Consider the following 27,916-nt stretch of genomic DNA (forward strand, 5'->3'; position numbering starts at 1 on the left):
CGAGTGAAATGTAATAATCAACAAAAAGATATGAGATAAATAAATAAATCAAAAGTGGCCTACTGCATGTGGTGCCGACAAAAAGTGACTTTGAATATAGGTAATAAAAGATTTTAATGCATCTGTATTTGCACCACCCGTCCTCACACACCACTCTGTGACTGTAAGTTCTGTGCAGAAGCAAACATTCCTCAACTTCCCGGTGATCTTTATCGCTCAGCTTCCTGAGAAACCTCCCATGAATGCAAGGTACCTCCCCAGTGCTTATATACTACCAACTGCACTATTTATTCATACTATTTTTAAACATGTTCATGTATTCTGTACCGCTCTATAACACATGAGCAATCTTGGAAATATTTAATGACACAATGTGTGAGTTTTTGAACTCTTTTTCAACTAAGCCTTCAGGGAATTGTAGGAGACTGTATGTCTGTGATTACAAAACCATGTGACCCGTGGTTCACAAACGTTTCCCTTAAGAAACCCCTTTTGAGTAAACTGAGAACCCTTATTAAGTGATATGTGTTATATTTCCTATTTTATTCCATGCACAGCAATAACAGCACAGAACAACTGATACACTGCACAACTAACTCAATAACTGCAGGACTTTGTGTAAAATGAGTGATTTGGATGATTTTATTTTATTTCCTATGAATAAGACTTTAATGTTATTTTTAGGAACTTTTAATATAATTTTATTATGTATTTATTTTAACAATCAACATATTCAGTGTTTTCTTCCCCTTGAAGCTTGGGCATTGTTCCGTTAGCTCTTTGGTTGTTTTGCAGGACGAGACTGTTTAGTAGAGAGGGAAGGATCTGTGACTATAGCAGCTTGTATTCAGTGTTTGCTTATAAAACATTTATATCTTAAATAATAAAGTGTTGAATCCCATAAATGCGTCACACAGGAGAGGGAACAGCGCCAGTTTGGCTCAAAGGAAAGTGAAACCAACATAACGACATTATTGGCAATAAGGCAGAGATGCTGCACTTCAGGGATTCTGTGTTTGAAAAACAGGATGGAATCAGTGAAGCTGCACACCCACTTACCCCGACTGACCTCTTCTGTATCCTTGCAGTACAGAGCTGGAGCCGCTTTCATCAGATTTGCAGCACGAGATCACTTCGCCTACTCATCAAAGCAAACCCCATACATACAGAACTCATGCATGAGCTTGTGGGGAGCCCTGAAGGATTTGCAAATGTATCTGCAATTTGTGAACAACTATAAATTGTGGAACATTTACGCTGCCCATATCTGTGTGTAAGAAAAGCTCACTAAGTTTTCCTAGCACGAGGAAATGACTTCTCCTGGATCTGAAGTTCAACAGTCGGACAGAGACTGAGCAGCGTGGTGCCCTGATCATTCTACTACTACACACGGCCACTTATCTGCAAGACAAAGTCAAGAATGTAATGCAATGCATGTTTTTATTATTATTTATTTAGCATACAAAGAAGGAACACAGACTTTTGGTCTTATAATTAACTTGTGTTCATTTTAATTATAAGACAAAAAGATTTAACATAAAAAACTAAATCCAAAAATAAAAGAAATGTGCAAAGAAATCCCTGTTCTGTAAAACCAGAAGTCAAAGAACCTGATGCCATGAAACATTTTGTAAAATCACATCATTTAGGTTAAACACAACAGTCTGATCATCTTAGGCTTGAATTTCAAAAGCCGTTTTATGTACCTAATGTGACACCAGGTGAGGTGCATCATTACTGTCACGGTAGGCAGCAGTTCCAGTGACGTTCGTTGGGTAACATCTGACCGAGCCGCAGGCAGCAGCTGATGGTCGGCTCATAAAACACGGAGTCCGGTTCCTCCATCGTCACTTTTGTGTGGCTGCTTGTCGGGTGCGCAGAGCGGGTGAACAGTGAAGGTTTAGGAGCTTTAATGAGAGTTTTCTTCGTCACACAGCCGATGTCTATGAGCGCCTGAGGAACAGACAATGAACAACAAGAAGATCCTGTGACTTGGTGCCGTTTTGGAGAAAATGTAAGTTGTTTAATAGTTAATGTTTTATTATGAACATACAATTTGATTTGAATTTCCCAGGAAAGAAAAGTTACAAAAATGTTTTTGCATGCTGTCAATTACAGTTCTACAGGACAACACACTCACTGGAGACAGCTGATATGATTAATGTACCAGATCTTTCTTATTTTACACATTCACTTGTCTGGCAACTTTTCATAGGACGATGTGAAAGTTTCACGTCAACAATAAATACTTACCTTACATTATATTTAAAAAAAAGATTTCTTTATTTCATCACAGATAGGACACATCTTTTCTTTGTGAAAACCAAACAAACAAACAATCTTCAATAAGGTCATTGGAAATTAAATCTTTTTTTTGTCTTTCATCTGCACTGTTGTAACACTTAATAAATAAATGTCCCCGCTCTGGGACGAATAAAGGATTTCTGATTCTGGAGCATAAAGTCCCCCCGTGGAAATAAAGAATAAAAGAAATAGCAACAGTGAGTCTTTCCTACTTAATAATCTCTGTTTTGTTTTTTAAATCAGGCTCTATTTTTAATTTCTCTACCTTCATAGCGAGCTGGACATCTTTTCAAGTCACTTTGCTGCACTGTCATGTAAATGAATTAATCCCAAAGTAAGTGATCAGATATATTTCTAATAGTAATAATCATAATAAGAGTGAGCATGCGGGCTGACAGCATGCATGTGAGAGTATTTCTGTTTACCTGCACCAGGTCCAGCACCGCCATCGGCTGCAACACATCTTTGTAATGTTCCACCAGTGACTGCTGCGTGAGTCCGGGTCGGTACATGACGTGGTAATTAATGGCCTCCAGCATGCCTTTACACACCTGCCGGTTCAGATTGCCGTCAACCATGCGCCACGGCCGGCTGATGAAGCTCACGTTCCCACTGTGTGGATCAGAGGATGTTTGAATGACACAGCACATGAAAGGGGAAATGAACCGCAGTAAGATAATCAGTCATAGTCTGCACTTACTCATTATCCACATCAGCTGGTGTTGTTGGCGGAGAGCATGCTGCTCCTTCCTCTCTTCCATCGTCTAAACTGTCCGCTCTGACTCTGTTATTTTCTTCCTGTCTTTCCTCAGTTTCCACCTCCTCCCGTCCTGCCTCATGCTCTCTGTCCTCCTCAGGCTGCAGCAGCTTCCCTCCTTCCTCTTCCAAGTTGTCCCCACTTCCATCATCTGCCCCGTCTTTCTGCTCATCCAGCTGTTCTTCCTCATTCAGTTTCTCTCCCGTTACATCACTCGACGATCCCTCGCCTTCTCGTTTGTCCACAGCCGTTTTTTTTGCCGGCGGTTCCTCAGTCTGCTTTCGGACTTCTCTCCGGGCTCTCTTGCGCATGAAGGGGATGTTGTGATCGTTCTCCAAAAAGGGGAGTCTGTCAGAGCGTGACTGGGACCATTGCTTGGACGGCTGCCTTACAGTCAACAGCCACGGATCAGCATGCTGCATGAGCACCCAGCGGGGGCCCAAACCCCCGACTTTTATCACCTGGCCTTCTTCTTGTAACTCCTGGAACAAAAAAGGGAAAATTAAAGCTCAGGCAGAAACACAGAGGAAGACGAAACTAGTAAACTGATCGCTCGCTAAACCCGTCGCCAAACTGTAACAATCGTAGATTATTCCAACCTGACATAATATCCATAACACATTCCATGAACAGTAATTACACTCGTATCCATACAATTACATTCACAGACAGTTCAGAGCCAGTCAATGCTGTACTTACAAGTAAATAGAACACTAATTACAATCCATATACATGTGATGTTTAACATAATTACGTTTTAGAACAGGCTTTTTAAAATTAAAGCGAGAAGTAAAACATTGTTTGAGCAAACTGTGTGAAGATTAATTTCCACTCCCTTGTCATTACGATTAGCAGCCATTGAATGGATTTAGGTCTAATTGCAAAGCTCTGCCCGAGCTGCTTCATGCCACACACATCTGCTAATTAAACAGTAAAAATGACTTGTATGACAAATAATCATCAACTAATATTTCAGTTCTGCGGTTTGTTTTGTTTTGTGGGGCAGCTCAGCCGTACGCGCGCTTACCTCCAGGTACTGCTGCAGGCTCCTGCTGCGTCCACACCGAGGCTCCTGCAGGTGGACATGAGTCTTGTAGAGGTCAGGAACATCCAGGCCGTTCTCACCAGCTGCATCTAAGCTCCTCCTGAGCCGAGCACATGCTTCAACGTCCTGAGGAGTGTAACCTCTCTGCTGCACCAAACGCCCGTCACACTCCTTCAGGCTGTGCGGAGAGGACGAGGAGGAGGAGTAGGTGCGGGTGGAGGAGGAGAGGACGTAGGGAAGAAGGGAAGGACCGCATTTAGTCAGGTCCAGCGGTGGGGAGCCTAAAAATGAAGAAGAAATAAAGATTTTTTTTTTTTTTTGCAGATGAAAGTGTGTGTACGTGTCTGACGCTGAAACTTACCCTCCATACTGAACATGTGGTGAGCAGGCGTGTCGCGCAGCTGCAACCTCATAATACACGACTCCACCACGATGTTATCCAGAGTGTTGAGGTTACGGATTTTGACTAGAAACAAAAAAACATTTCACAACTTTAAAAATCTGAATAACGCTGCAACTATTTATTTTTAGTTACAGATTAATCTAGCTTTACATTTTAATAAGCACTTAATTAATTGAGCAACAGTCCAAAACAATTATATAAAACAGAGAGAAGCAGACAATATTCACATTTAAGGAGCTAAAACAGAAGAAGAAGAGTCGAATAATCATAATTCTCTTTTCATATATTTCTCTGAATCTAAATACACAAAAGATCAGATGTAAATAAAGGACTTTTTAACTTTTCTTGGCTACATTTGTATGTAAACTCAAATTTGCGATACAATATGTTGGTTCTTTCCTTTAAATAAACTATGGAGCTTAATAATAACTTGTTTAAATAGGTTTTACATTGTTTTTAATATAAATCTGAGACACTTGTGATTAAATGAGAAATGTTTAAACTCTACCTATGCCAGGAAAGCAGTATCCGCGCATCATCAGGTAGTTGGTGTGAGACGCTTGGTGTGCCTTCACCTCCATTTTCTTTCTCCCCTCACACTCATCGCCGTCTTCATCATCTTCGTCCTCTTCGTCCAGAGCTGCCATACTGAAAAGACGACATTATTCATTATAAATTGTTTTGTACTGTCATTGCTTTTACCATGTAAAGTGCCTCTGGGTACCTTTTGAGCTCTAAACAAACAAAATGTATTATTAATAAACTACTTTATACTTCTACTCCAGCACATTTCATAGGGAAATATTAATATTCAATATTAAACAAGACATTTAAAAAGACATCATCACTTGAGAAACTGGGATTGTGGGACTGGGACGTTTCTCACAATTTTCTGACTAAACAATTAATCTAGAAAATAATTTGCCATTTTTTCTGATTTACTCAAAGTGGCAACTAGTCATGCAGATATTTGTCCAGGTTATGAAATATCTCGGGTTACACACAGGTTATAAATATCTCTGAGATCCGTGCCTCCTCTGCAAACAATGCAGGTACATTTAATTTTAATTTAAGTTCTCTTAGAAACATCTCTTCAGTGTTTTTAAAATCGTAAATATGATATATATTAGGTTTATGAAGTTATGGAGAAAGGGATAGGCTCCTACAAGTGTACACTTCTTCCTACTCCTTTTTTGACGAGTAATATTTATTTACATTGTTTATTTATATTGTATGATCATTTGTATATTAACAGTTTGCTCATTTTATTACTTCTTTTACTCATTTTTAACATAAAATAAATGTTTGCTGACGGATTATAACTCACCTCTTGACTACATCGTTGTCCACCAGGTTGCTGTCCACCACCACCATCTGTTTAGGTATGGACATGTACACATTCAGCAGTCCCAGAGACATCAGGCTGAGCGAGACCCCGCTGGCTCCACCCGGAGAGTCCATAGAGAACTGCATCATGTCCGACACGGCTGGAGGCTCCTCTGACGCTCGGGGTGCTGCGTTTGAGGCAGCGGCCACTTCTGTTGGCTCTTCTTTGGGCAGATGATCGTGTGTCTGCTCACTGCTGGAGGGAGCTTCACCAGAACCAGCTGTGAGGCAATCTTCTGGGTTTTTCTGTTCATCAGTCTTGCTTGTCGCCTCCGTTTTCTCCTCGTTCACCTCCGTCACCTTCTCTTCTTCCATTTTACTTTGGTCGTTCTCTCCTTCCTTCTCTGGAATTATCTCCTCGTTCACCTCCGTCACCTTCTCTTCTTCCATTTTACTTTGGTCGTTCTCTCCTTCCTTCTCTGGATTTATCTCCTCGTTCACCTCCGTCACCTTCTCTTCTTCTTCCATTTTACTTTGGTCGTTCTCTCCATCATTCTCTGGATTTATCTCCTCGTTCACCTCAGTCACCTTCTCTTCTTCTTCCTTTTTACTTTGGTGGTTCTCTCCTTCCTTCTCTGGATTTATCTCCTCGTTCACCTCAGTCACCTTCTCTTCTTCTTCCTTTTTACTTTGGTCGTTCTCTCCTTCCTTCCCTGGTGGTACCTCTGGTTTGCTTGCTGTTGCTCTGTCTTCTTTCCTTTTGCTTTGTTTCTTCTTCCTCTCTGACCCCGTCCTTCTCTCCATCACTTCCTCGCCGTTCTCTGACCGGTTCTCGGTTTCATGGTAGAACGCGGTGACGGGTTTGTTGTCTGCCGTCCCGTTGTTTATTAGACTCCTCAAGAAGCGGAAGGAATCAGTGCACAGCGAGTGAGGAAAACGCCACGAGAAACACCTGTCAGGAAGAGAGGTGGGTCAAAACCTTTGCAATCAAACAGTTAAATAGTGTGGGATAGATTCAAATATTAAGACTTATATATAATATTAAACTCAGAATGTTTGTGAATCAGATGTGAATCAGAAGCTAAAAGGTTCCTTTAGGAAATTAATGTTGTTTTGTTTCCATCACATCTCATGAACCGTGGTGTGATTGTTACATGCAACAAGACAAAACATTATCATGATGAGTCTGGAAAAAAGAAAGAAAGAAATAATTTAATAGAAACATACATAAAAAAATTAAAAAAATTAAAATTAAATATTAAAACATTTAAATATATATATATTTTGAAATAAATAGGAACATTAAATAGGAAAGTAAATACATAGATGAATTGATACAAAAGGTAAAAAAAATATGCCTCTCTGGGAACCATCACCTTATCGTGGTGGAGAGGTTTGTGTGTCCCTATGAACCTGAGAGCTGTGTTGTCTGGAGCCTAGTGCTCCTGGTAGGGTCTCCCAAGGCAAATTGGTCTCAGGCGAGGGGCCAGACTAAGAATGGTTCAAAAACGACTTCATGAAAAAAAGGGAAAGAAAAGGAGAGACCCTGCCCGGAGGACGCCCGGAGGCCCCCGTCTGGAGCCAAGCCCAGAGGGAGGGCCCGACAGCGAGCACCTGGTGGCCGGGTTTGCCACGGAGCCCGGTCAGGCATCCACCCATCCTGTGGGCCCACCACTAATGGGAAAAACCGCTGGGCTACGTTGGAGTTTACCCCGGTGGATGAGAGGGTCGCCTCCCTACGCCTTCGGGTTATGGGGGGGAAAACTTTGACAGTTGTTTGTGCCTATGCCCCAAACCGCAGTTCGGAGTATTCGGCCTTCTTGGAGACCCTGAATGGAGCCCTGCAGGGGACTCCAGTAGGGGACTCCGTAGTCTTGCTGGGAGACTTCAACGCACACGTGGAAAACGATGGAGACACCTGGAGAGGCGTGATTGGGAGGAAGGGCCTCCCTGATCTAAACCCGAACAGTCGTTTGTTGTTGGACTTCTGTGCTAGTCATGGAATGGCCATAACAAACACCATGTTCGAACATAAGGATGCTCATAAGTGCACGTGGTACCAGAGCACCCTAGGCCAAAGGTCAATGATCGATTTTGTAATCGTACCATCTGATCTGAGGCCGCATGTTTTGGACACTCGGGTGAAGAGAGGGGCGGAGCTGTCGACTGATCACCATCTGGTGGTGAGTTGGATCAAGGGGTGGGGGAAGACTCTGGACAGACCTGGTAAACCCAAATGGGCAGTGCGGGTGAACTGGGAACGTCTGGAGGAAGCCCCTGTGGGGATCTTCAACTCACACCTCCAGCGGAGCTTTTCAGACATCCCTGTGGTGGTTGGGGGCATTGAACCTGAGTGGGCGATGTTCAAAACCTCTATTGCTGAAGCTGCGGTGATGAGCTGTGGTCTCAAGGTCTTAGGTGCCTCAAGGAGCAGTAACCCTCGAACACCGTGGTTGACCCCAGTGGTCAGGGAAGCCGTCCGACTGAAGAAGGAGTCCTTCCGGGTTATTTATCCGGGAGGACTCTGGAAACAGTTGCAGGGTACCGAAGGACTAGAAGGTCGGCAGCCTCTGCCGTGTCAGAGGCAAAGCAGCGGGTGTGGGAGAAGTTCGGAGAAGCTATGGAGAAGGACTTTCGGTCGGCACCAAGGTGCTTCTGGAAAACCATCCGGCACCTCAGGAGGGGGAAGTGAGGAACCATCCAAGCTGTGTACAGCAAGGGTGGGACCCTGCTGACTTTGACTGAGAAGGTTATCGGCCGGTGGAAGGAGCACTTTGAGGAACTCCTGAATCCGATTGACACACCCTCTATGGTAGAGGCAGAGCTGGAAGCTGATGGGGGATCATCGTCAATTTCCCTGATCGAAGTCACTACGGTAGTCAAACAACTCCACAGTGGCAAAGCCATAGGGGTTGATGAGATCCGTCCAGAAATGCTGAAGGCTTTGGGTGTTGAGGGGCTGTCTTGGTTGATATGCCTCGTCAACATTGCGTGGAAGTCTGGGACAGTGCCTAGGGGTTGGCAGACCGGGGTGGTGGTTCCCCTATTCAAAAAGGGGGACCAGAGAGTGTGTGCCAACTACAGGGGTATCACACTTCTCAGCCTCCCTGGTAAAGTCTACTCCAAGGTACTGGAAAGGAGGGTTCGGCCGGTAGTCGAACCTCTGATTGAAGAGGAACAATGCGGATTCCGTCCTGGTCGTGAAACAACGGACCAACTCTTCACTCTCGCAAGGATCCTGGAGGGGGCCTGGGAGTACGCCCATCCGGTCTACATGCGTTTTGTGGATCTGGAGAAGGCGTATGACCGGGTCCCCCGGGTGATACTGTGGGAGGTGCTCCGGGAGTATGGGGTGAGGGGGTCACTTCTGAGGGCCATCCAATCCCTGTACGCCCAAAGCGAGAGTTGTGTCCGGATACTCGGCAGTAAGGCGGACTCGTTTCCCGTGAATGTTGGCCTCCGACAGGGCTGCGCTTTATCACCAATCCTGTTCGTGATTTTCATGGATAGGATATCGAGGCGTAGTCGTGGAGGAGAGGGGTTGCAGTTCGGTGACCTGAGGATCTCATCGCTGCTCTTTGCAGATGATGCGGTCCTTATGGCATCATCGGTCTGTGACCTTCAACAGTCACTGGATCGGTTCGCAGCAGAGTGTGAAGCGGTTGGGATGAGGATCAGCACCTCAAAATCTGAGGCCATGGCTCTCAGCAGGAAACCGGTGGATTGCCTACTCCGGGTAGGGAATGAGCCATTACCCCAAGTGAAGGAGTTCAAGTACCTCGGGGTCTTGTTCGCGAGTGTGGGGACGATGGAGCGAGAGATTGGCCGGAGAATCGGAGCAGCGGGGGTGGTACTACAGTCACTTTACCGCACCGTTGTGACGAAAAGAGAGCTGAGCCAGAAGGCAAAGCTCTCAATATACCGGTCGATCTTCGTTCCTACCCTCACCTATGGTCATGAAGGCTGGGTCATGACCGAAAGAACGAGATCACGGGTACAAGCGGCCGAAATGGGTTTTCTCAGACGGGTGGCTGGCGTCTCCCTTAGAGATAGGGTGAGAAGCTCAGCCATCCGTGAGAGACTCGGAGTAGAGCCGCTGCTCCTTTACGTTGAAAGGAGCCAATTGAGGTGGTTCGGGCATCTAGTAAGGATGCCACCTGGGCGCCTCCCTAGGGAGGTGTTCCAGGCACTTCCAGCTGGGAGGAGACCCCGGGGAAGACCCAGGACTCGGTGGAGAGATTATATCTCCTCACTGGCCTGGGAACGCCTCAGGATCCCCCAGTCGGAGCTGGAGGATGTGGCCCGGAGAAGGGAAGATGGGGGTTCCTTACTGGAGCTGCTGCCCCCGCGACCCGATCCCGGATAAGCGGTAGACGATGGATGGATGGTAAAAAAAATAGCATCGCAATTATCAATTAATTAATGCCTTCATTTATTTTTAATATTTGGTACATTTAATGGCATATTCATTTATTTATCGAGTCTTAGTAGTACTAGGAGAAGCAGGGGCTCTTATTGTGAAATTTAATTGAGATGGTACTGCACTGTACACAATGCTGAAATCTAAATAAAATGTATAACTGCTCTTAAAAACTCACTCAATAATTGAATGTACAGTACATGATCAATAATAATAATAATAATAATAATAATAATAATAATAATAATAATAATGAATGTAATGGTTCCTTACAAATATATAAAAAACAAATAATAATAAATAATATATTTCAGCAGTGTTTTTCACGCTACAATGATACATTTTGACCAGGTATGTTTTGTAAAGGAGCTCATTAATTTCAAGAGACATGCTGGGTAAATAAAATTAAAGTAATCTGAGTATTCACAGTGATCTCCCCTCAGGCGGCGGTGTACCTGTAGTAGGACTGGGACAGCTGGTAGGACATGGGCAGGATGGGCAGCGCTCGGTTCTTCTTGGGGCCAAACGGCTGATTGATACGGCGTCGGTTGACCAGACCCCTCTTCCTGCACTGTATGAACGCTTGGCACAGCAGCTCCTGGTTGTACTTACTGTACATGTGGAAGGTCTGAGAAAGAAGACAGATGGATAATCAGAAGCTTGTGTGTTTTGTATCTGCAAGTGTTGAACGGTAAAAGGAAATGAGAGTGGAAACGAGGACAAATTAAGCTTGGACCTTAAAAAAGCAGCTCAAAACCTTCTTGTTCAGACTCGTCGTCAGGGTTCATACTGCTTTTTAGGAATAAGATTCAAGCACTTTTTCAGGGTACTTAAACCAAAAATGTCCAGACTCAGAGCCTTTTTAATCACATCTAAATTATTACTACAAATGCAATAGCGAAAAATAAAGTTTACAGAATGTATACCCACAGCGATAAATGTATATTGTAATTTTGTTTATTTTAGCAGCTGTTATTTTTCCTGATTATTTAACGCTTAGCAAGCTCTGGTCTGATGCGAGACTCGAGAACAAACAAATATGACGGCGGGATTGTTTCATTTAAAATATAACAATATGTTTGGTTTACATGAGTTATTGTGTCGGATAAACTCCAGATTATGTTGAAAATCAAGTATGTCTCAAGAAGTATATTCAAATTCCTAACCTTTGTATGAACCCTGTGTCTTTAGGAACTTTTTAAAATGTATTCTCTATTTTATGGTGATTTCACACATCTTAAATCTTACATTTTTGTGCGTGACGTTCTGCTCATGAAAGGTGCCACACAAGAAGAACAAGAGGAAGTAAAGCAAAGATACCTGAAAGGATCTGGACGACTTCATCTGATTGTTGGTCATGGCCAGAGTGCTCTGGATCAAGTTTTGTAACACTATGGCATGAATGTCATCCGTGCTGCAATGGACACACACACAAACACACAATTAAACCATTAAAATGTAATTCAGAAGAAGAAAATATAAATGAATTCTCACCAGTTCAGATCGTCTTTCCATGACACCCGCTTTCCGTTCTCTATTGCCGAGACCTTAAACCTGTAACACACACACAGCGTTATATAACAAGCTAACACACATCATCACTGCGGGTGTTAAGTCAGCACGACAAATCTCCTCTTCCTGCTCTTACCGTGAGAAGAGCTGAAGTTTTGAGTCGGGCATGATCATATCACGAGCGCTCAGAATAACAGCGCTGAACTTCTGTCTGAGCAGCCGGGCGTACTCGGCGAACGATTTAGCACAATCCTAAAACAACACGGGCAGAAATATTACATATGAATCGGACTGGGCGGTAATGTATCGTGTTTCAATAAAGTCATATGTGGGGATGTCATATGTGGTGATACACAATTACGACGTCTAAATTCATAATAACACGCACACAGTAACTCAAACTTCTCAGAAACTCTGACCTGAAATATTTTTCGGTGTATATTTGAAAATATATATTTTCTTTTTCCTCCACAATTTCCCAAAAAAGTTCTTAAGTAAAGTTCTTAAGTAAATCAGAAAATACTTTGTATTACATACAAACAAACTGGCTTTACCATGTAGTTATCTCATATATATTTATTGAATTCTTATAGTAAAAACCTTTATCAGGATAGAAGATTTTGGCCATATCACCAAATAATAATAAGTCACCTTTCAGAGACGCAAAACAGAGCAACAATAACGTCAGCAAAACACAAACAACGCACCTGTGGACTGTTCGGATCGGCAGGTTTCTTGCCCTCCAACAGTCTCATCAGAGGTTTGTCCTGATACACCTCAGCCAGACAGATCCTGCAACACAGTTAATGAATAAAGCTGCAGGTTTGCGTTTAATAACCGTGTCATCGTGTGTACCTACCTGTAGTTCAGCAGCGTCTGAGGATTTTTGAGGATGTATCGTGTGCGACGTCCGACAGCGACGGATGTTTTATCCATCGATATCTCAAACTCTGCGTGGAGCAGGTCTCTTACCACACAGTAAGGTACGAAGGGCCTTTTTAACTGCAACACATCAACAATACGCTGTAATGTTTGGCTTCAATGAGTACAAAGTGTTCACAACTTAAGACAAGGCGATAATTGTTTATGTTCATCCAGATGTTGCACGATTATTGTACGTTCAAAACATTTATAAATCAGTAACAGTTTTTAAAAATAGTTTTAGTGGCATTTTTGGAAGCTGCAGCTTTAGTCGATTCTCTGCGGCTTCATCACTATGAGCAACACATTTCACATAGTTTACACTTTGTCTTTTTATACATATTATTATAAACAGGTGAAGAAGGTTGGGATACACTGTTTTCGACAACACTACTTCATATATGTATGTGTGTGTGTGTGTGTGTGTGTGTACCTTGCTGTTGAGCAGGTGTGAGGCCACACTGCAGAGCATCATCAGAGAGTCCTCCTGTACAGACCAGTACACTCTCTGTCTGGTCATCATTTTCAAAGCTCGGTGGTCCGCCTCGTCGTGGGCCGGGGTGCGTTTCTTTGGCTCTTTAAAAAAGGCAAATAACAAACACACAAAGAAACACAAAAAACACAATCTGTCAGCTGTGTTCAGTCTTGAGCCCATCAGTCACATGCAAGACATTTAGGCTCATATTGTACCCTTCTTCTTCTTGCGTGGAGCCTTGACAACTTCCTTTTTAGTTCTCTTCCTCTTCTGTTTCTTTCCTCCGACCACCTGCTGGTTTCTGGAAGCAGGCTCAACATCCATCTGGTGACAAACACACAACAGTTTGTTTGGTTTGTAGCCTGAACTCTCGGCTGCAAAGTTAAACAAGACGTCGCAGACATCGGAGATTTAAGTGCATCACTCTCCATTACTGACGCTATGCTAAGATAAGACATGTGAGTGACTTCTTATAATGTTCTGCGCTCATTACGGTGCAGCGCTGGTCATAGTGGAGACATGAAAATGAGTATTTGCGTCTGTGGTTTTACTGTGAATTAAGTATTTTGAAAAGAATCCAATTACGTCGACATTGTCATCTGTGATGGATTAATATCAACATATTAACAAGGAGCCTACAGAGCATAATACAAACCAGAGAACAAAACCATAGGTTGTGAGTAGGTGTTGTGTGTCTGATATATTAAAGTAAGATTTAACACAAACTTACAGCAAGTTTATTAGAGATAAAACTAGCGCAGTCCAAAACAGGTGTTTCTATTATTTTGTCCACCCCATTCATATCAATGAGAGTGGGATAAATAACTTATACATACATAAATACATCCTCCAAAATGATCACACAGCTGAATCAACAGTTTCAACAAAACCTGAGCGTTATTATAATCTTCAGGATTTATTGCAGGTCTGTTATATTAAACTGGGTGTACCTAATAAAGTGGAGGTTAGGTGTGTATAAAGAGAATACAACAATAATACCTCAACAGTTTCTACCAGTGGACGCTTGGCAGTCACATAACGCGGTGTCGTAGATCCTCCTGTTACACGCAGGAGAACAAGAAATATATTATTCAGTATTCAACAGGAGCTTTGTGACAGCAGACGAGGGGGGGGTTGGATTTCATAACAGTCCATTATAGATTAAAATAAAATAAATAAATATTTATATAAAACGTAGAAAAGTAAAAATGTGTAAACAATATGTATATTACAATATATACAGTAGTGTAATAATATTAATAATTACATTAATGCTGAAAATAATAATATTGCTTGAAACAGTAATAATGCCAAGGTGATGAGAGCATTGCACAGCTGAGTAATTGCTCAGGTAATATAAGTATAGTTAAAGTCTCAACACATCCGATGGTAAAACCACAAAACTGACTTAGACATTAAAAAAAGCAGCGACTGAGACTTTTATTGTTTACCGAGATCCTTTCACCCGTTTGATTGTTAATGATGAATTTAAATGCACTTGTAGCACAGCGCTGTGAAAGCTTCGTCCACAACTCACCAGCTTTAAGTGCAATCCTGAGAGCATTTTTACTCAAGAGGCTCTTCAGTCGGACTTTATTCTCCTTTGCCTCTAAACCAGTTGCGGTCTAAAAAAGAAAAACAAGTGCACAAACATTAGGCCGCTTTCAATATATGTCTACATGCACGTTCATACGCTGACATACCGTTCTGACCGAGAGGAGGTGATTGGTCCACAGCCAGTTGCGTTTAAGATGAGCAAAGAATTCAGAGTCCAGCCCTCCTGCTCCTTTACCGTCTCCTGGTATCGAGCCGTCGTCACACACTTGTCGATTCCCCCTGTGTGTGTGTGTGTGTGTGTGTGTAAATACGTACACACATCAGTACTACTGTAACACACTGGTGATGAACTGTATTTGTCTTGCTCTTACTTGTTTTTTGTAAAAGTGAAACATCTTTGTCTCCAGGGTTCGTACAGCTTTTTAAAAAGTAAAATTCAAGCACTTTCAAGGTACCTTAAACAGAAATCTCCAGACTCTCCAAGTCTTTAGCGTCATACATGTTTTACTCCTTTTAAAATCCTAGTTATGTGTCTTATGTTATTATTTACTTAAAGCACTCTGAATTGCCTTAATAATATTCATATTGCCTCATAAAGTGCTCTATAAATAACCGTGCTTTACCTTACAGACAAATCCTTCTCCACTTACTTCAGCAGGTAGGCCAGTCCCACAAACACGTTGCGTTCATGCACAAAGGAAGGATTGTGTTCTTCCTCTGTAGCATTTCTCTTATTGCGGATTACCCCTAAAAACAAAATGCAAACAAAAAGGGAGAAGGGCACGTCTTAAAAAAAGTATTAAAAAAAAATCATACTTTTCCATGTGGTTGCCAGAGATTCATCTTACCCAGTGGAGTATTGAGGCAGACACACATCAGGTCGAACCAGTAGTTTTCTACGTCTTCAACAGTGTTGAACGAGTACTGCCGCTGCTCGAAGGGTTTGTCCGAGGACTCTGTGACCAGCCAGTAGTGAGGCTCAGCGTTGGTGGTGTCAACGATGGTGGCGTTACGCCTCAGGTACACAAACACCTGCATGAGTGCAGATATGGAGAAGACAATATGAGACACATTGACCAAGTAAAGAACCTCTCATGTGACATTAATGCTTTGTAAATATAGCTATGAATGAGTTTCATAGAGATAGATAGGCCATGTGCTTTTACTGGAAATTGTGTTGAAGCCCCTGTTTTTTGTTTTTTATGCGTGTGTGTGTGTGTGTGTGTGTGTGTGTGTGAGGGAACTTACACATTTTGAAAATGTCATTCTTTATTACAAAGTGATAATTTATAATGCAATATAAACGTACTTATAATGCATTATAATCTGCTTATAGCACATTTAGCTTTATAACGATAATCATAACACAGTATAAAACATTTTACGACTAGGTCAAATATCGTCATCATAATAATAATAATAAGTATTATAATACATAAAACAGAATTGCTGGTCACATTTCTTATTGTTATTGTCATTATAAAATGCTTAATAATGTCTCATGATGTTTTCAAAGCATTCTGAATATTTATGTGTGCTTATAACTATAATTATAAAGTGCTATCAGCAGATTATTATGCATTATAAGTATATTAATAATGCATTATAGACATGGGCATCATAGAAAGCATTACCAAAATCTTTATTATTATTATTATGAGTCACATTGGCTAATTGTTTGGTTAAATTATTTTTCACAAGTAAAGAATGTGAAGCTGAAATAGATTCCTTGAGTCTAACAAAAAATAAACCTTTGGGTTTATAATCTTTGTAGTTTTGTTTTTAGATAGATTTGTTACAGTTTAAACTTTGCTAAACTGCTTGTACGTGTGTATAGCTGCTCAGGAGGAATACAACGTGTAATAACAAACATTCAGGCTGTAAATACTTATATATATTCTGCATTCCTTAATTTACCACCAAACTCAAATATTTCTCTTCTGCCCCTCTGTTCTAACATCATGCCGCTCTGTGTCTCTCTGAATGAAACGATTAATAACAAGCTAATTAAACGATGTGTTTAATGAGTGAATCAGAGCAGCAGTCTTTCTGTGCACCTGGTCTTTCTCCTTGAACTTCTCCACCGGCCCAAACTGCAGCAGACCCATGTAGACCATCTTCTGCAGGTTCTCATGAAAGGAGAAGATGTATCTCCTGATATAAAGAACGCAAACATACTCAAATTAGAATTCATCGCTACGATGCGTTACAGAGAGAGCAAGAGGGAGAAAGTCACCGTTTGTAAAGCAGCTGTCTTCTCATTCTGGCGGGCAGCGCACTGATGAGATGGTGTTGCTTCACAGGGTCGTTGAGATATTCCTCCAGCCCTTCCACCTGCGGACACAAGGCAACATGTGTTTTCATGTCCTGCATGTATCTTTCCTCATGTGTTGCAAGATGCACTATAACAAATAGGCCATCAACTATTTTACGACACATAATTGAATCTATATTCAGTTTATTAGCTTCACCTATATACTTAGAATCCAGTATATCAATGACTATACTCCATACGAGAATCACCTCTTAGAATAAACCAATACAATTCAACAGCACCACAAACTACAGCCTCCAACGTTAACATTAACACTGAACATTAAAGCCTTCACGATTCATAGCGGGACTCACTGTTGCATTAGTTTAACCTGGTTGTAGGACAGGCTACTTCCTTTACACCAGGAAGAAATGATTTCCATTAGGATGCTCTCTTTCCTTACGATTAGAGCAAATGTATTTATAAAAACGCTCGCGATGGCGTCACAGACTTCTTAAATTGAACTAGTTCAGGTGACGACATCCCAAAGAAATCAATTGGCCTGACTGTTGACTTTCAGAGACTTTCTTTGGTTGAAGACGAACCTCTTCAGAGACTAAAGACCTCGGGTGAATTGCAGAACATATAAAAAATAAAAATGAAAGTGTTTTCTCACCTTATAATTGATCTGTATGACCTGGATGAAGATGGAGAGAGGCAGACAGAGGAGCAGGTCGCCGACCATCGCCCAGCCGCTGCCGAACTCCTTGTGTACACGGACAGGAGGAATGAATTTCTTCCATGACTCTTCCTCAGTATACGCTATCAGAGACAGGGAGACGATGAAGGTGGTTAGATGGGAAACGGTTTATAAAACTTACCTAGAAAGAGAAATGTTGTCCAAATTATTAAAAACAAGTAAAATGTGCATATATTCACTATAAATAACAGTATGCAGAAATCATGCACCGGTGAAGTATAGGTATATATAAATAAGGTATACACACTTTCACTATTATTAAGAATTTGATGAGTCACAAAAATTAGACCTTATTTTGAATGTAGCATTTTCCGATTAAGACATACGAGTCGGCCGATATTAGGATGTTTTAAGAGCGTTCATCTCAATCTTACTGCCGTTTGCAACACTCGCCTGTTTACGGCCAGCTCTGTGCGTTCAACACACACTAGAGCTGCATGCTCAAAAGAAAAAGCCAAGCTTTCTGGTCAGACGGAGAAACACTCCTACCTTTAAACACTTTGAAAGACTTTGAAAGACTTTGAAAGACTTTGAAAGACTTTGATGTCAACAGGTTTTGGGATATTGCAACGGCAACCTTTTCAAGAAGGTGGTTCAATGAATAAAAGACGGAGGACTCCAACAAGTCCTCACAAGTCCACAGTTTAGTAGGAATATAGTCTTTTTCGGAATAAACTACACGACTTTGTGAATGTAAACGTCATTAAGAAACTAAACGGACGGCTTATTCATAATAGACACAAATGTTTTACTACAGGAGAATCCCCACACACCTTTAAAGTCAGACTGAGAGGGACCAGGTGTTGATGTTTCCTTCAGCTCCTCCTCTTCATCACCCGATGATATCACACAAGCAGAGTCTGCGGTTGGTGGGTCCACAGAGCCGGAGGCAGCCTTTTCAGATGGCTGCGTTTGCCCGTTTGTGGAGTCTTTCATTTGTTTGGCATCCGGATCTGAGCTCTTCTTCTCTGCCGGCGTCTCACTGCTTGATTTGGAGTCAGAGGAGTTTTGATTGCCCGGGTGCCCGTAGATCAGGTACCAGAGGAAGTTATGAACAAGACGCATACGATGCATCTTAGGCTGGAAGCCAAAAGTCTTCCCCAATCCCCGAACTATGAACATCGGACACATAGAGAAGACAAAGAACAAATAAATAATGCAACACATTTAGAGGATTTGTGGCAAAACCTCCTGAAGAAGAACTTCCTAACAACATGGCGACCACAGTATCCACTCATTTAATAAGCAGTGAAACAGAACCTGTCGTGGGCTTGAACTCGTCGGCTTTACTTCTCTTCTTCTCTCTCTTTTGGGATTTCGGAGAGTCGCCGGTCACGTCGTCAGACCCTATGCCTTGTTCTTTGGCTTTCTCCTCAGCGTGCTGCAGACTGAGGGACGGACGGGAAGACAAAATAAAGCTGAACAGAGGCTTCATCAAGGAACGAGATGAGACGTGTTCCTGCTCTGTACTACAGACTCATTCTAAGTCAGGATTGAGTAAATGTTAAAAAGGAGTCAGACAGTTAAATCAGACTCTATTCCTTACTGACGTATTTTGTTTTTGTCTTACCGTACAGCCGTGTAAGAACTGGAGATTCTGAAGCGGACCTGGTCAATGACTCGGGTCACTATGTCATCGTTGGGCTGAACGGACGGATGAACGACCATCTCTACCTGCGGGAGGAAGAACATCCGACAGAGGGGGGGAGGGGATGTCAACTATTAACTAAAGATACTTTCTAGTCTTCTAATTTGTGTGCATGTGCTGCATACATTGTCTTTAAACATTTTTAATCAAGATCTCCATTATGATTGTTGTTTTTATTGTTTATTGCTGCACGTTTGCCTGCGTCAGAGTGGCATGTTGCTTTCTTGCATGGCTACATGTACTGAATATTCAATATTGTTGACGCAGTGCTAATGTTTTGCAGTTTCCTGTTTGATGTTGATTAATGTGCGTTGTCCTTACAAATTAAATAAATGAAAATGAACAACTTCCAAATGACTACAGGCTTGGAAATAGAAGTAACCTTTAAGGTGTGATGTGTGCGTTTACCTTCTTGGTGATCCCATCCTGTATGACGGTGGTCTTGTAAACCTTCAGTAAGCCTTCTCTGGACAGATTGTCGACGAGACGTAAAATAGTTTTCCTGCAGCACTTTGAGCTGATTCCATCCTGCTTTTCTTCATCGTTAATTATCTTCTGCAGCCTGGAGGAAAGACAGCATGTTTGCATTTTACTGTGCACTTACTGCGAGATCAAATACATTGAAATTAACTGATAACTTTGGAGACAAACTGACGGGAAGAGACCCTCGATGATCTTTAAGCTGCGGACCGACTCAACTATCAGGTTCTTCCTCCTCAACAGGCGGTACGTCTCATGAGACTTCCCCATAGCATATTTGGATTTCTTACGGGTCGGGCCCTGAAGGAGGTGGATTGAACTGTTACTTTCATCACTCATCTCAAACAGCTGGTACAAAACAGAGAAGACCAATCCATCAGACTGACCTGCAGCTTCCAAACATCTTTAACCTCCACAACGTTGTTGTCCTCCGAGTAATCGTCTGCATTCAACGCCTCACTCTGAGGAGACGCGGAGCCAGGATTCGAGTTGGATTCTTCGTCCTCAACTCGAGCTTCTTCTGATAGAAGAGAAAGTCTGAATTAAATATGATTGAACAGAACAAAGGAAAACAAACGTATAATCAGTCATGGGAAAATATCTTCATTCTGAAGAAATCACAATATCTAACACTTATTAACACAAACGACAAAAGAGGACCAAGTAGGAGCGATGATATGGATTAATAATAATACATAAACAGCATTATCTTAATATCAACACTTACCTGCATTTACTGAGGTCTTCAAACTCAATCTTTAGAAAGTTAAAAATTGTATAAAAATATATATTCTCAAGTATTAACAACTTCATACTGTGGCAGATTTTGGCACAAATTAGCCACGACATCCAGGATATCTCAATAAGAGAATATGTTCACGATATGATTAGATAAAGAGATGAATAAGTAAAATATTAAATTATGGTCGTAGCTCAAAAGAGGCCAAACTTCAGGAACATTGCTATGTAAAATGTATTTATCTTGTAAATCATAAAGAGGAGCGGCACTCAGCGGCAGACGGATCTCAAACAGCAATGATGAATGTTTTTATATTGACAATGGCTCTGCAGAGCCTTTCTGCTCTACGGATCGTTTTAGTGTCTTTCAGCTCATTTGGTTTTTGTTTTAAAGCCTGCCACTTTACTGTTTCGGTTCCCTCTCACTGCTCTGATCAGCCGTGTTTTGACACAGTGTAGCCGTAGTCACTGTACTCTGTTACCTGCCCTGCAGCAAACAGCAGACAGACTAAAGTTAGCGACTCGATGGTGAACATAGTGGAGCATTTAGAAGCTCAAGAGCCGAATATTTCCTTTAGCAGAGTAAATATTGTATTTACATTCATCAGATGGACAGAGGCATGGCTTCAAGTAAATGCTAACGTTGCACCGTATCTGCTGGATATCTAAATAAGTATAGCATACCGACTTAAAAGGTGCCGATATGTCAGATAATGTGGTCTTTACGGACACTTTCCACTGCCCCAATGTGGCAATCCTAAGGAGTTCTTTCAGGTTTAAGATGAGCTCATTTGCACTGTGGACAGCAAGACAGGTGTAGGTGAAGTGAGATGTGTTGGGGCCCATTTCAGAAGATTACCTGCTCTGGACGTGGACACTGAGTCAGGAGCTACACTGGTCATTGATTTGCTGCAGGCTGGGGTTTCACCTGAGTGATGACAGAAATGAAAAGAAGTGCGACCACGAAAACGAGCTGTAACTGTCTTTGATGCCAATAAAGATGTGAATTTAGGTTTCCTTTTCTGTTGTTTAAGTATTTAGATATTATCAGTTGTGAAATGTGCAAAGACTTCTTACTTTCAGCTGGTGTAAGTTGTACGGTGGGGATCTCAGGTTGTGTCTGATTAGTCTTCACACTGCTTTTCTCTCCCGCTTCACCTCCCTCTCCATCCGAGCCTCCATCTGCTGAATTCACCTCTCCATCACCAGACGTCTGCCCGGCCTCCTTTGCATCTTTGTTTCTACCTCCACCTGCTTTCTGAACCTTCTTTGCTGCTGGAGATTTGGCGCTTTGTTTTTTCGACTTTGAGGTCGTTGGTGTTTTAGGGGTCGGCGGTGCAGCATCTGACATCTGTGGTGCGGAAGAGTAGAGAAGCTTCTTCCGTTCCTGCTCCTTAGCAAACAGTTGCAGTTGATTACTCACACCAACACACCTGTCAAGAGAAAACAATAGTAGTTAATATGAAGTGGTGTTAAAGTAAGAATTAAAACAAATCTACACTTGTTCATAGATACACACTTATGGCTGATGTATTTTGTAGTCCTCTGCCGACCCTCGTCCTCCATGAATCCCTGCAGGGTGAAAGACATCACACACATTAAAATGAGTGAAACAAAAAAGGAAACACCTCTAAAATGCAGCAAAAAATATGTAATAAAATACCCCTGAAATAAATACTACATTACTTAAAATGCTCAGTTTTTGTATGAAGTACTTTGGTTTTGTTGTCAAGAGTGTTTCATAAACGTTGTCCACCTCATCTATGGAGGAGAAAAACACTTTACAAAATCCCATTTCTACACTGATGTACGTCATATAATAACAACTATGACCTGCTGATGGCACTAATCAGGTGATCACAAAAGTCATTAGGATTCATCCGCTGCAGACCATGAATGTCAAAATATACAACATTTCATGACAATCCATCTAATAGCTGCTGAGATATTTCAGTCAGGAGTACAGAGGTGGACTAACATTGCCCTGCCTGCTGCTAGCACGGCTAAAAATGCAAAACTGAAGGCAGTATGACAGAACTGGTCACTAAGCACATTAGCATCTGCAGCCTTATCCAAGATTAAAATGTTACTGTTGCATGTCCATTGCCCATACTTCCCACAAAACAAGTTACAAAAGCAAACAAACATCATTTTCCACTCAAACAAACAAATCAACAATCAAACAAATGTTCATTGATCCAATCAGATTTGGTGTTCTTCACAGCGTTTCAAAGAGAAAGGCTTTTCTTTACGGTGGCTGACCTCTGAGGCTGGAGGTCACGTAGGCAGGAAGTCCCAACTCATCGGACAATTGGAGTTTTTTGGCGACATGATTACATTCACAAACTAACTTCCCATTATGTAAGACAGTTTTCCAATCTGTTAAACTGCACATTCACTGCCTAAAAGACTTCAGTGATTTAGACTTCATCGTGTTTGCAAGCAGCTGTTGAAAGGAAGAAGTTTTAGGGAGCAAATTAATTTTGTATTAAGATCTTAAGGTCGGATCTTACCTTAATCGCACCATCCCTCTCCAGCCTTCGGCAGAGCATACGAGCTTCCAGCTTTCCGGCATTCATCCTAGACGCGACACCGCGCTGGGGGATTCCCTTTGCACCACTAGATAATACTGCATTACAACAACAAAGAGACAGGCAAGAATTCATAATAGAGGAATTTGCAATTAAGGGTTTGTTAATTAACATGTGGTATGTTGTTGCTTGAAACAGATCCTCAGTAATATAAATACCTAAACAATTAAAGTCTGTGTGCATTTTCGGTGCATAAGTGACACATTTTTGTACAAAGCATTTGCTTTAGTGCATTGCTGCATAAACAAGACACATAAATGGAGATTAGGAAAAAAATATAATAGCAAATATGAATATTAATTAATAAATATCAATAATTAAAAAGAAAATACAAATATTTTTAAAATACTAAAAATAAAATAGGTTTAAAAATATGTGCAATGTAACTGTTATTAGACTTCTTGTAAGACGCTGGAACACAGATGCAATGTGAAATCTCTCTGTGTGTATTTAACCTTAGGTTGATGTGAGACCTGTACCTGTTGTAAGTGTTTTGGGAACTTTACTAAGTCTGACCTAATAAACTGCCATTATGACTCAAAAGAGACTTGGGATTTAATTTAGACATGAGACCACCATGTAAAGATTTAAAATCACATTTATTTAAGAAATGCATGTCAGAAAGAGGGCTAATAGAGAGGCTACGAGTCCCTTAATGTTCACCAAAGCAGATGTGAACGTCCCAAAACATCCTGAAAGCTGAAAGTAAGGACTTTTCCTTAAGTCGCTATTCCATTTAAATTCAAATGCCCTGGAGAACAGAGCCAACACTAAAGAAAATGAGTCCAAATACTTCGGGGCTGCAGTGGAGAGCCCGATACAACATGAGAATATTGCCAGAATATTACCCCTGAAATCTGTTTCATAAATGAGGAGCGAGATCAAACCTACCAATGTTATAGGACTGCGACAGGACATCGCTCTCCATGATTCGCCCCTCTGGAGGGAGAGGTCTTTCTCTCGCTCCAGTGTAATCTTCTTCGTCTTCGTCCTCATCATCGTCATCATCAGTGACGCCCTTCTTTGTGTACGGCTTTAGTAATCTCAAACAGCGCACAAGCACTTTATTCCCTGGAAAACAAAAAGATGATGAAGTGCATTTGTTAGGCACGTGGCGAATAAAGCTGAATATAATCACCGCTAAATTATAAGAATGTCTCTTTGATTGAAAAACTAAATAATAAATCTTAACTTTAAGTCAACTTATCGGCTCTTTCATAAGCTAGTAAGTGACTCTTGAAATAATACTATTTTCATATCAAAGAATGAATACATTTCATCACATTATTTTTAAAGTATTCCCATAACTGATTTTTATTTCTGCAAATACTTTTGGGACTTTATGAAAAATTATTATTTTTTATCTCATATTAGACGGCTAGGAAAAACATACTTTTTGTTTTTACTGCACATTAAAAATATACCATTGTGCAGAGAGATTAATAAACTATTATCTTATTAATAATAGTCAAATGACAAAACATTTTTCATAAAGTTAATAATTTAAGTAATTTTTTAAGCATAAATGTGAGGATAAAAAAACACAGGTTTCATTTTGCAAATGTGTTTCTCTTTGTTTTAAATGTTAGTATATTAAATATCTTTGGATTTTGGACGAAGCAAACAATTTGAAGATGTGATATTGGGCTCGGGGTTTGTTAGTTTCATCCCTACACACAACATATTGTCTTAATTAATATTCAGTACGTTTGTCTCCCAGTAAATCATAACATGATAACAATAATAATAAATGACCCCTTATGTTTTGGGGATTTTATCTATTTATTCTAACTTAAATATTAAGAAAATGTTTCTAGTTTCAATACACTGTCATTAGCGTCAATCATTAAAGCTGAATCCATTACATCTAAATATTTACGGCAATAATACAACGGCAGTGAACGAAAGACAAAAATGCAATTTGCAAACTGGGCTTTAAATGTACTTCTGATATTGTGATATTGTTATCAAACAGATGTGTGCAATGAACACAGACACCATCGTGTTGTGCTCATATGTACCGGAGCTTCGGCGGCACGTTACCTTTTTTGTTGGTGCAGGGCCCGGCAGAGGGATCCAAGTCCTCCAGGGGGTACTGACAATACTCAACCAACTTAGCGGCTCGCATGTATTGAAATACACGCTTAGAAGTACGTTCATCCACATTCTGCAGGAACACACACAGTTATTACCACAGACAGAAAGATGAACACACACATGCACCCACAGAGATACTCACCAGCTGTTCTTTGAATGTGATCAGAGTGGCAAACTGCCCAGGTGACTGCTGGAGAAGGTTGGACACGTACTCCATCAGTATGTCATACTTAGCCCTCCTGAAAGAGCAGAGGGCGTTAAGTGGCGCTTCTCCGAGAGAGAAACAAAGACAGGGAGTGACAGAGGCTACAGACTAAAGGTGCTCCTAAATCATGGAAAGACTTTTATTTGAATGAACACTGAATATGTAAAGAAGATAAAACGCAGTATACATTTGATTTTAAATAAATGCTCATGTCTGTATGATTACTATTAGTTTTGCAGGTATTTGATTATAAACTAAAGTATTGAATACATTGACATTTTAACCAGATGGTAGCGCCTAATGAAGAGTTATGGGTGCACCAAAGTTATTAGAATTGATCCTCAGGGGACATTATGTCTGAACCAAACTTCATGGCAATCCATCCAATACTTTTAGAGATATTTCACCACAAATGTTAACCCCACGGTGGTGCTGGGACATGTGGATGTCTGTACAAACTTTGATTGCAATCCATCTTATTATTTTTGAGATATTTCAGTCTGGATCAAAGTGCTTGACCATAAACGGACCTGTTTACATGGAAGCGTTTGAGCAGCAGAAGAATGGAGTGCTGCTGTTGTCCTGAGTTCACTCGTGTGACGTGAGACTGCATGCTGATGAGTCCATGTTTAACAAGAGACTTCCTCATGTAGTGCAGCTTCCGAGCATCGATCCTGTTGAAACACAACACTTGCCGTTACACAGTGAACATCTAAACCGCAGCTTGTAACGCAGAGTAAACACGGAGCAGCAACGACACCGTGCTGAATTAGTTGAACGTGTACTTGAAAGAGCATCCGTGCAGATCCCTTTGCAGCTCTCCTTGCCATCGAGCTCGGCCAACTCGTTCCAGCACACAGTAAGAGTCGTCGTTCAGTTTCAAGTCAGGATCGCTTTCCATACCGATCAGGGTTCTGAATCTCAGCGGCTGAGATGCCACGACAACAAGCTTTCGGCCATATCTGAGGAGGTACAGGTTAGAAAGAAGGGAGGAAATGAGACAAATGTACAGTTCCACTAAACTTTTCTAAAATGTTAATAAACTAATAACTTTTGTGGTTTAATCTAAGATATTTGTATGTCTTAGTTTTGAAGTAAAAAAAAAAAAAGTGAATATATGTTGAATACATTTACAATCAAACAAACTCTACTAACCGTTCCAAAGCCTCCTGCAAGTTGAGTAATGGGGTGAGGGACTTGGAGCAGACAAGCTTAGTGATGTCTGTCCTCTCTTTGAAGAATGCACACGAGCCCTGTATCCCATTCTTGTTTTCTAGAATAATGTGGACCGGGTAGACGTCTTTCCGTGTGTCAGAAAACCTCTGTGTTGTTTCAATGCCTGTTTCTGGGTCGATGTCTTTAAACCTGAAAACACACACACGCTTGAAAACACAAAATCTACATCAGGGCAGTCAACAGTCAATAAAGAGTCGAGTGGATTAAGCGAAATATCCCACAAAGTACTCAATGTCTTTCTTAAACTTACATTGGAACTCTTTTAATAAAGAAAAATAATATATTTATTAAACACCTATAATGTTCCGGTTCCGGTTCCTAGGGCTGCAGATTTAAGTTTATGAAAAATAGTACAAAAAAAACAAACGTTTCCCACAAGACTTTTTAATCCGGCTACAGGGATTTGCTCCCATTCAGCCACACAAGCATTAGTGATGTTGGGAGATAAAGCCCTCTCTTAATCGGTTTATTGCAAGTCCCTAACTTTATGGAAGTACAACAACAACAACAACAAACACACACACACACACACACACACACACACACACACACACACACACACACACACACACACACACACACACACACTCCAAAATGACCATAAATTGTGTTGAGCCTTTCATTATAAGCAGAAGGATAAACTCACCTGTCAAACAGCACCACATCATCTCTCTCCTTCGGGACTTGATACACCTTCAGGTCGGTGTTGCTGATGATTGACTTCCAGATGAGCTCCTTGGTGCAGTCGTCGAGCTTGAGGCGAAAGGCAGGCTTTCTATCTTCCAGTCGTATCCACAGAGAGGGGATAGTTATTCCGTCCAGTCCCTCCAAAGCCACTTCATCCACAACTATACCTAACGGATCCATGCTACCGACTGGGCTAACGCTGTCAGTTAGCTAACATGCTAGCTTAACAACAACTAGCTAACTAGCAGCTTGTGTGGCCGTTCCTCGTTCCATAAACTCACCGGATGTTAAAATAAATTATTCGCATACTGAAGTTATTTTTGGGTCATATAACTATGCCAATATACTCTAAAAGATTGAGACCAACTTGTTTACAAACTGCTTCCTTCAACTGGCGTACGTTGTCCAACTATTGTCTCTGTTTACGTGCTTACGTCATATTTCAACTTTGACCTCACGTTGAAGTTACGTCTTTTCAGAAAAACTTTATCCACAAGGTG

The 27,916-nt window shown here is 41.3% G+C and overlaps 1 protein-coding gene across 3 annotated transcripts; it reads right to left on the reverse strand.

Annotated features, from left to right (window-relative positions):
* Positions 1 to 1,421: 1,421 nt before the first annotated feature.
* gtf3c1 (general transcription factor IIIC subunit 1) lies at positions 1,422 to 27,845 on the reverse strand. 3 transcript variants are annotated; one of them, XM_029456251.1, is made up of 40 exons: positions 27,376 to 27,845; positions 26,649 to 26,858; positions 26,279 to 26,455; positions 26,024 to 26,167; positions 25,431 to 25,527; positions 25,235 to 25,358; positions 24,083 to 24,262; positions 23,114 to 23,229; positions 22,120 to 22,172; positions 21,678 to 22,033; positions 21,460 to 21,528; positions 20,249 to 20,379; positions 20,038 to 20,162; positions 19,791 to 19,944; positions 19,305 to 19,408; positions 18,995 to 19,122; positions 18,508 to 18,846; positions 17,651 to 17,796; positions 16,957 to 17,054; positions 16,778 to 16,874; positions 15,569 to 15,752; positions 15,371 to 15,467; positions 14,867 to 14,999; positions 14,701 to 14,788; positions 14,163 to 14,221; positions 13,379 to 13,487; positions 13,122 to 13,264; positions 12,627 to 12,769; positions 12,475 to 12,559; positions 11,904 to 12,019; positions 11,750 to 11,809; positions 11,576 to 11,669; positions 10,711 to 10,883; positions 5,837 to 6,787; positions 5,018 to 5,157; positions 4,468 to 4,572; positions 4,089 to 4,387; positions 3,005 to 3,543; positions 2,730 to 2,916; positions 1,422 to 1,953 (listed from the first exon to the last, which is right to left on the reverse strand). In XM_029456251.1, exons 1-40 carry the CDS (start codon positions 27,594 to 27,596, stop codon positions 1,741 to 1,743), a joined length of 6,987 nt encoding a protein of 2,328 aa, XP_029312111.1. In that variant the 5' UTR covers positions 27,597 to 27,845; the 3' UTR covers positions 1,422 to 1,740. The 3 variants fall into 3 exon arrangements, with proteins under 3 accessions (XP_029312111.1, XP_029312023.1, XP_029312201.1); XM_029456163.1 differs by having other exon boundaries at positions 20,249 to 20,382; XM_029456341.1 differs by lacking the exon at positions 21,460 to 21,528 and having other exon boundaries at positions 20,249 to 20,382.
* Positions 27,846 to 27,916: the final 71 nt, after the last annotated feature.

The sequence above is a fragment of the Cottoperca gobio genome, chromosome 1 (genome assembly GCF_900634415.1).
Source record: "Cottoperca gobio chromosome 1, fCotGob3.1, whole genome shotgun sequence".
NCBI classification, from domain to species: Eukaryota; Metazoa; Chordata; class Actinopteri; order Perciformes; family Bovichtidae; genus Cottoperca; species Cottoperca gobio.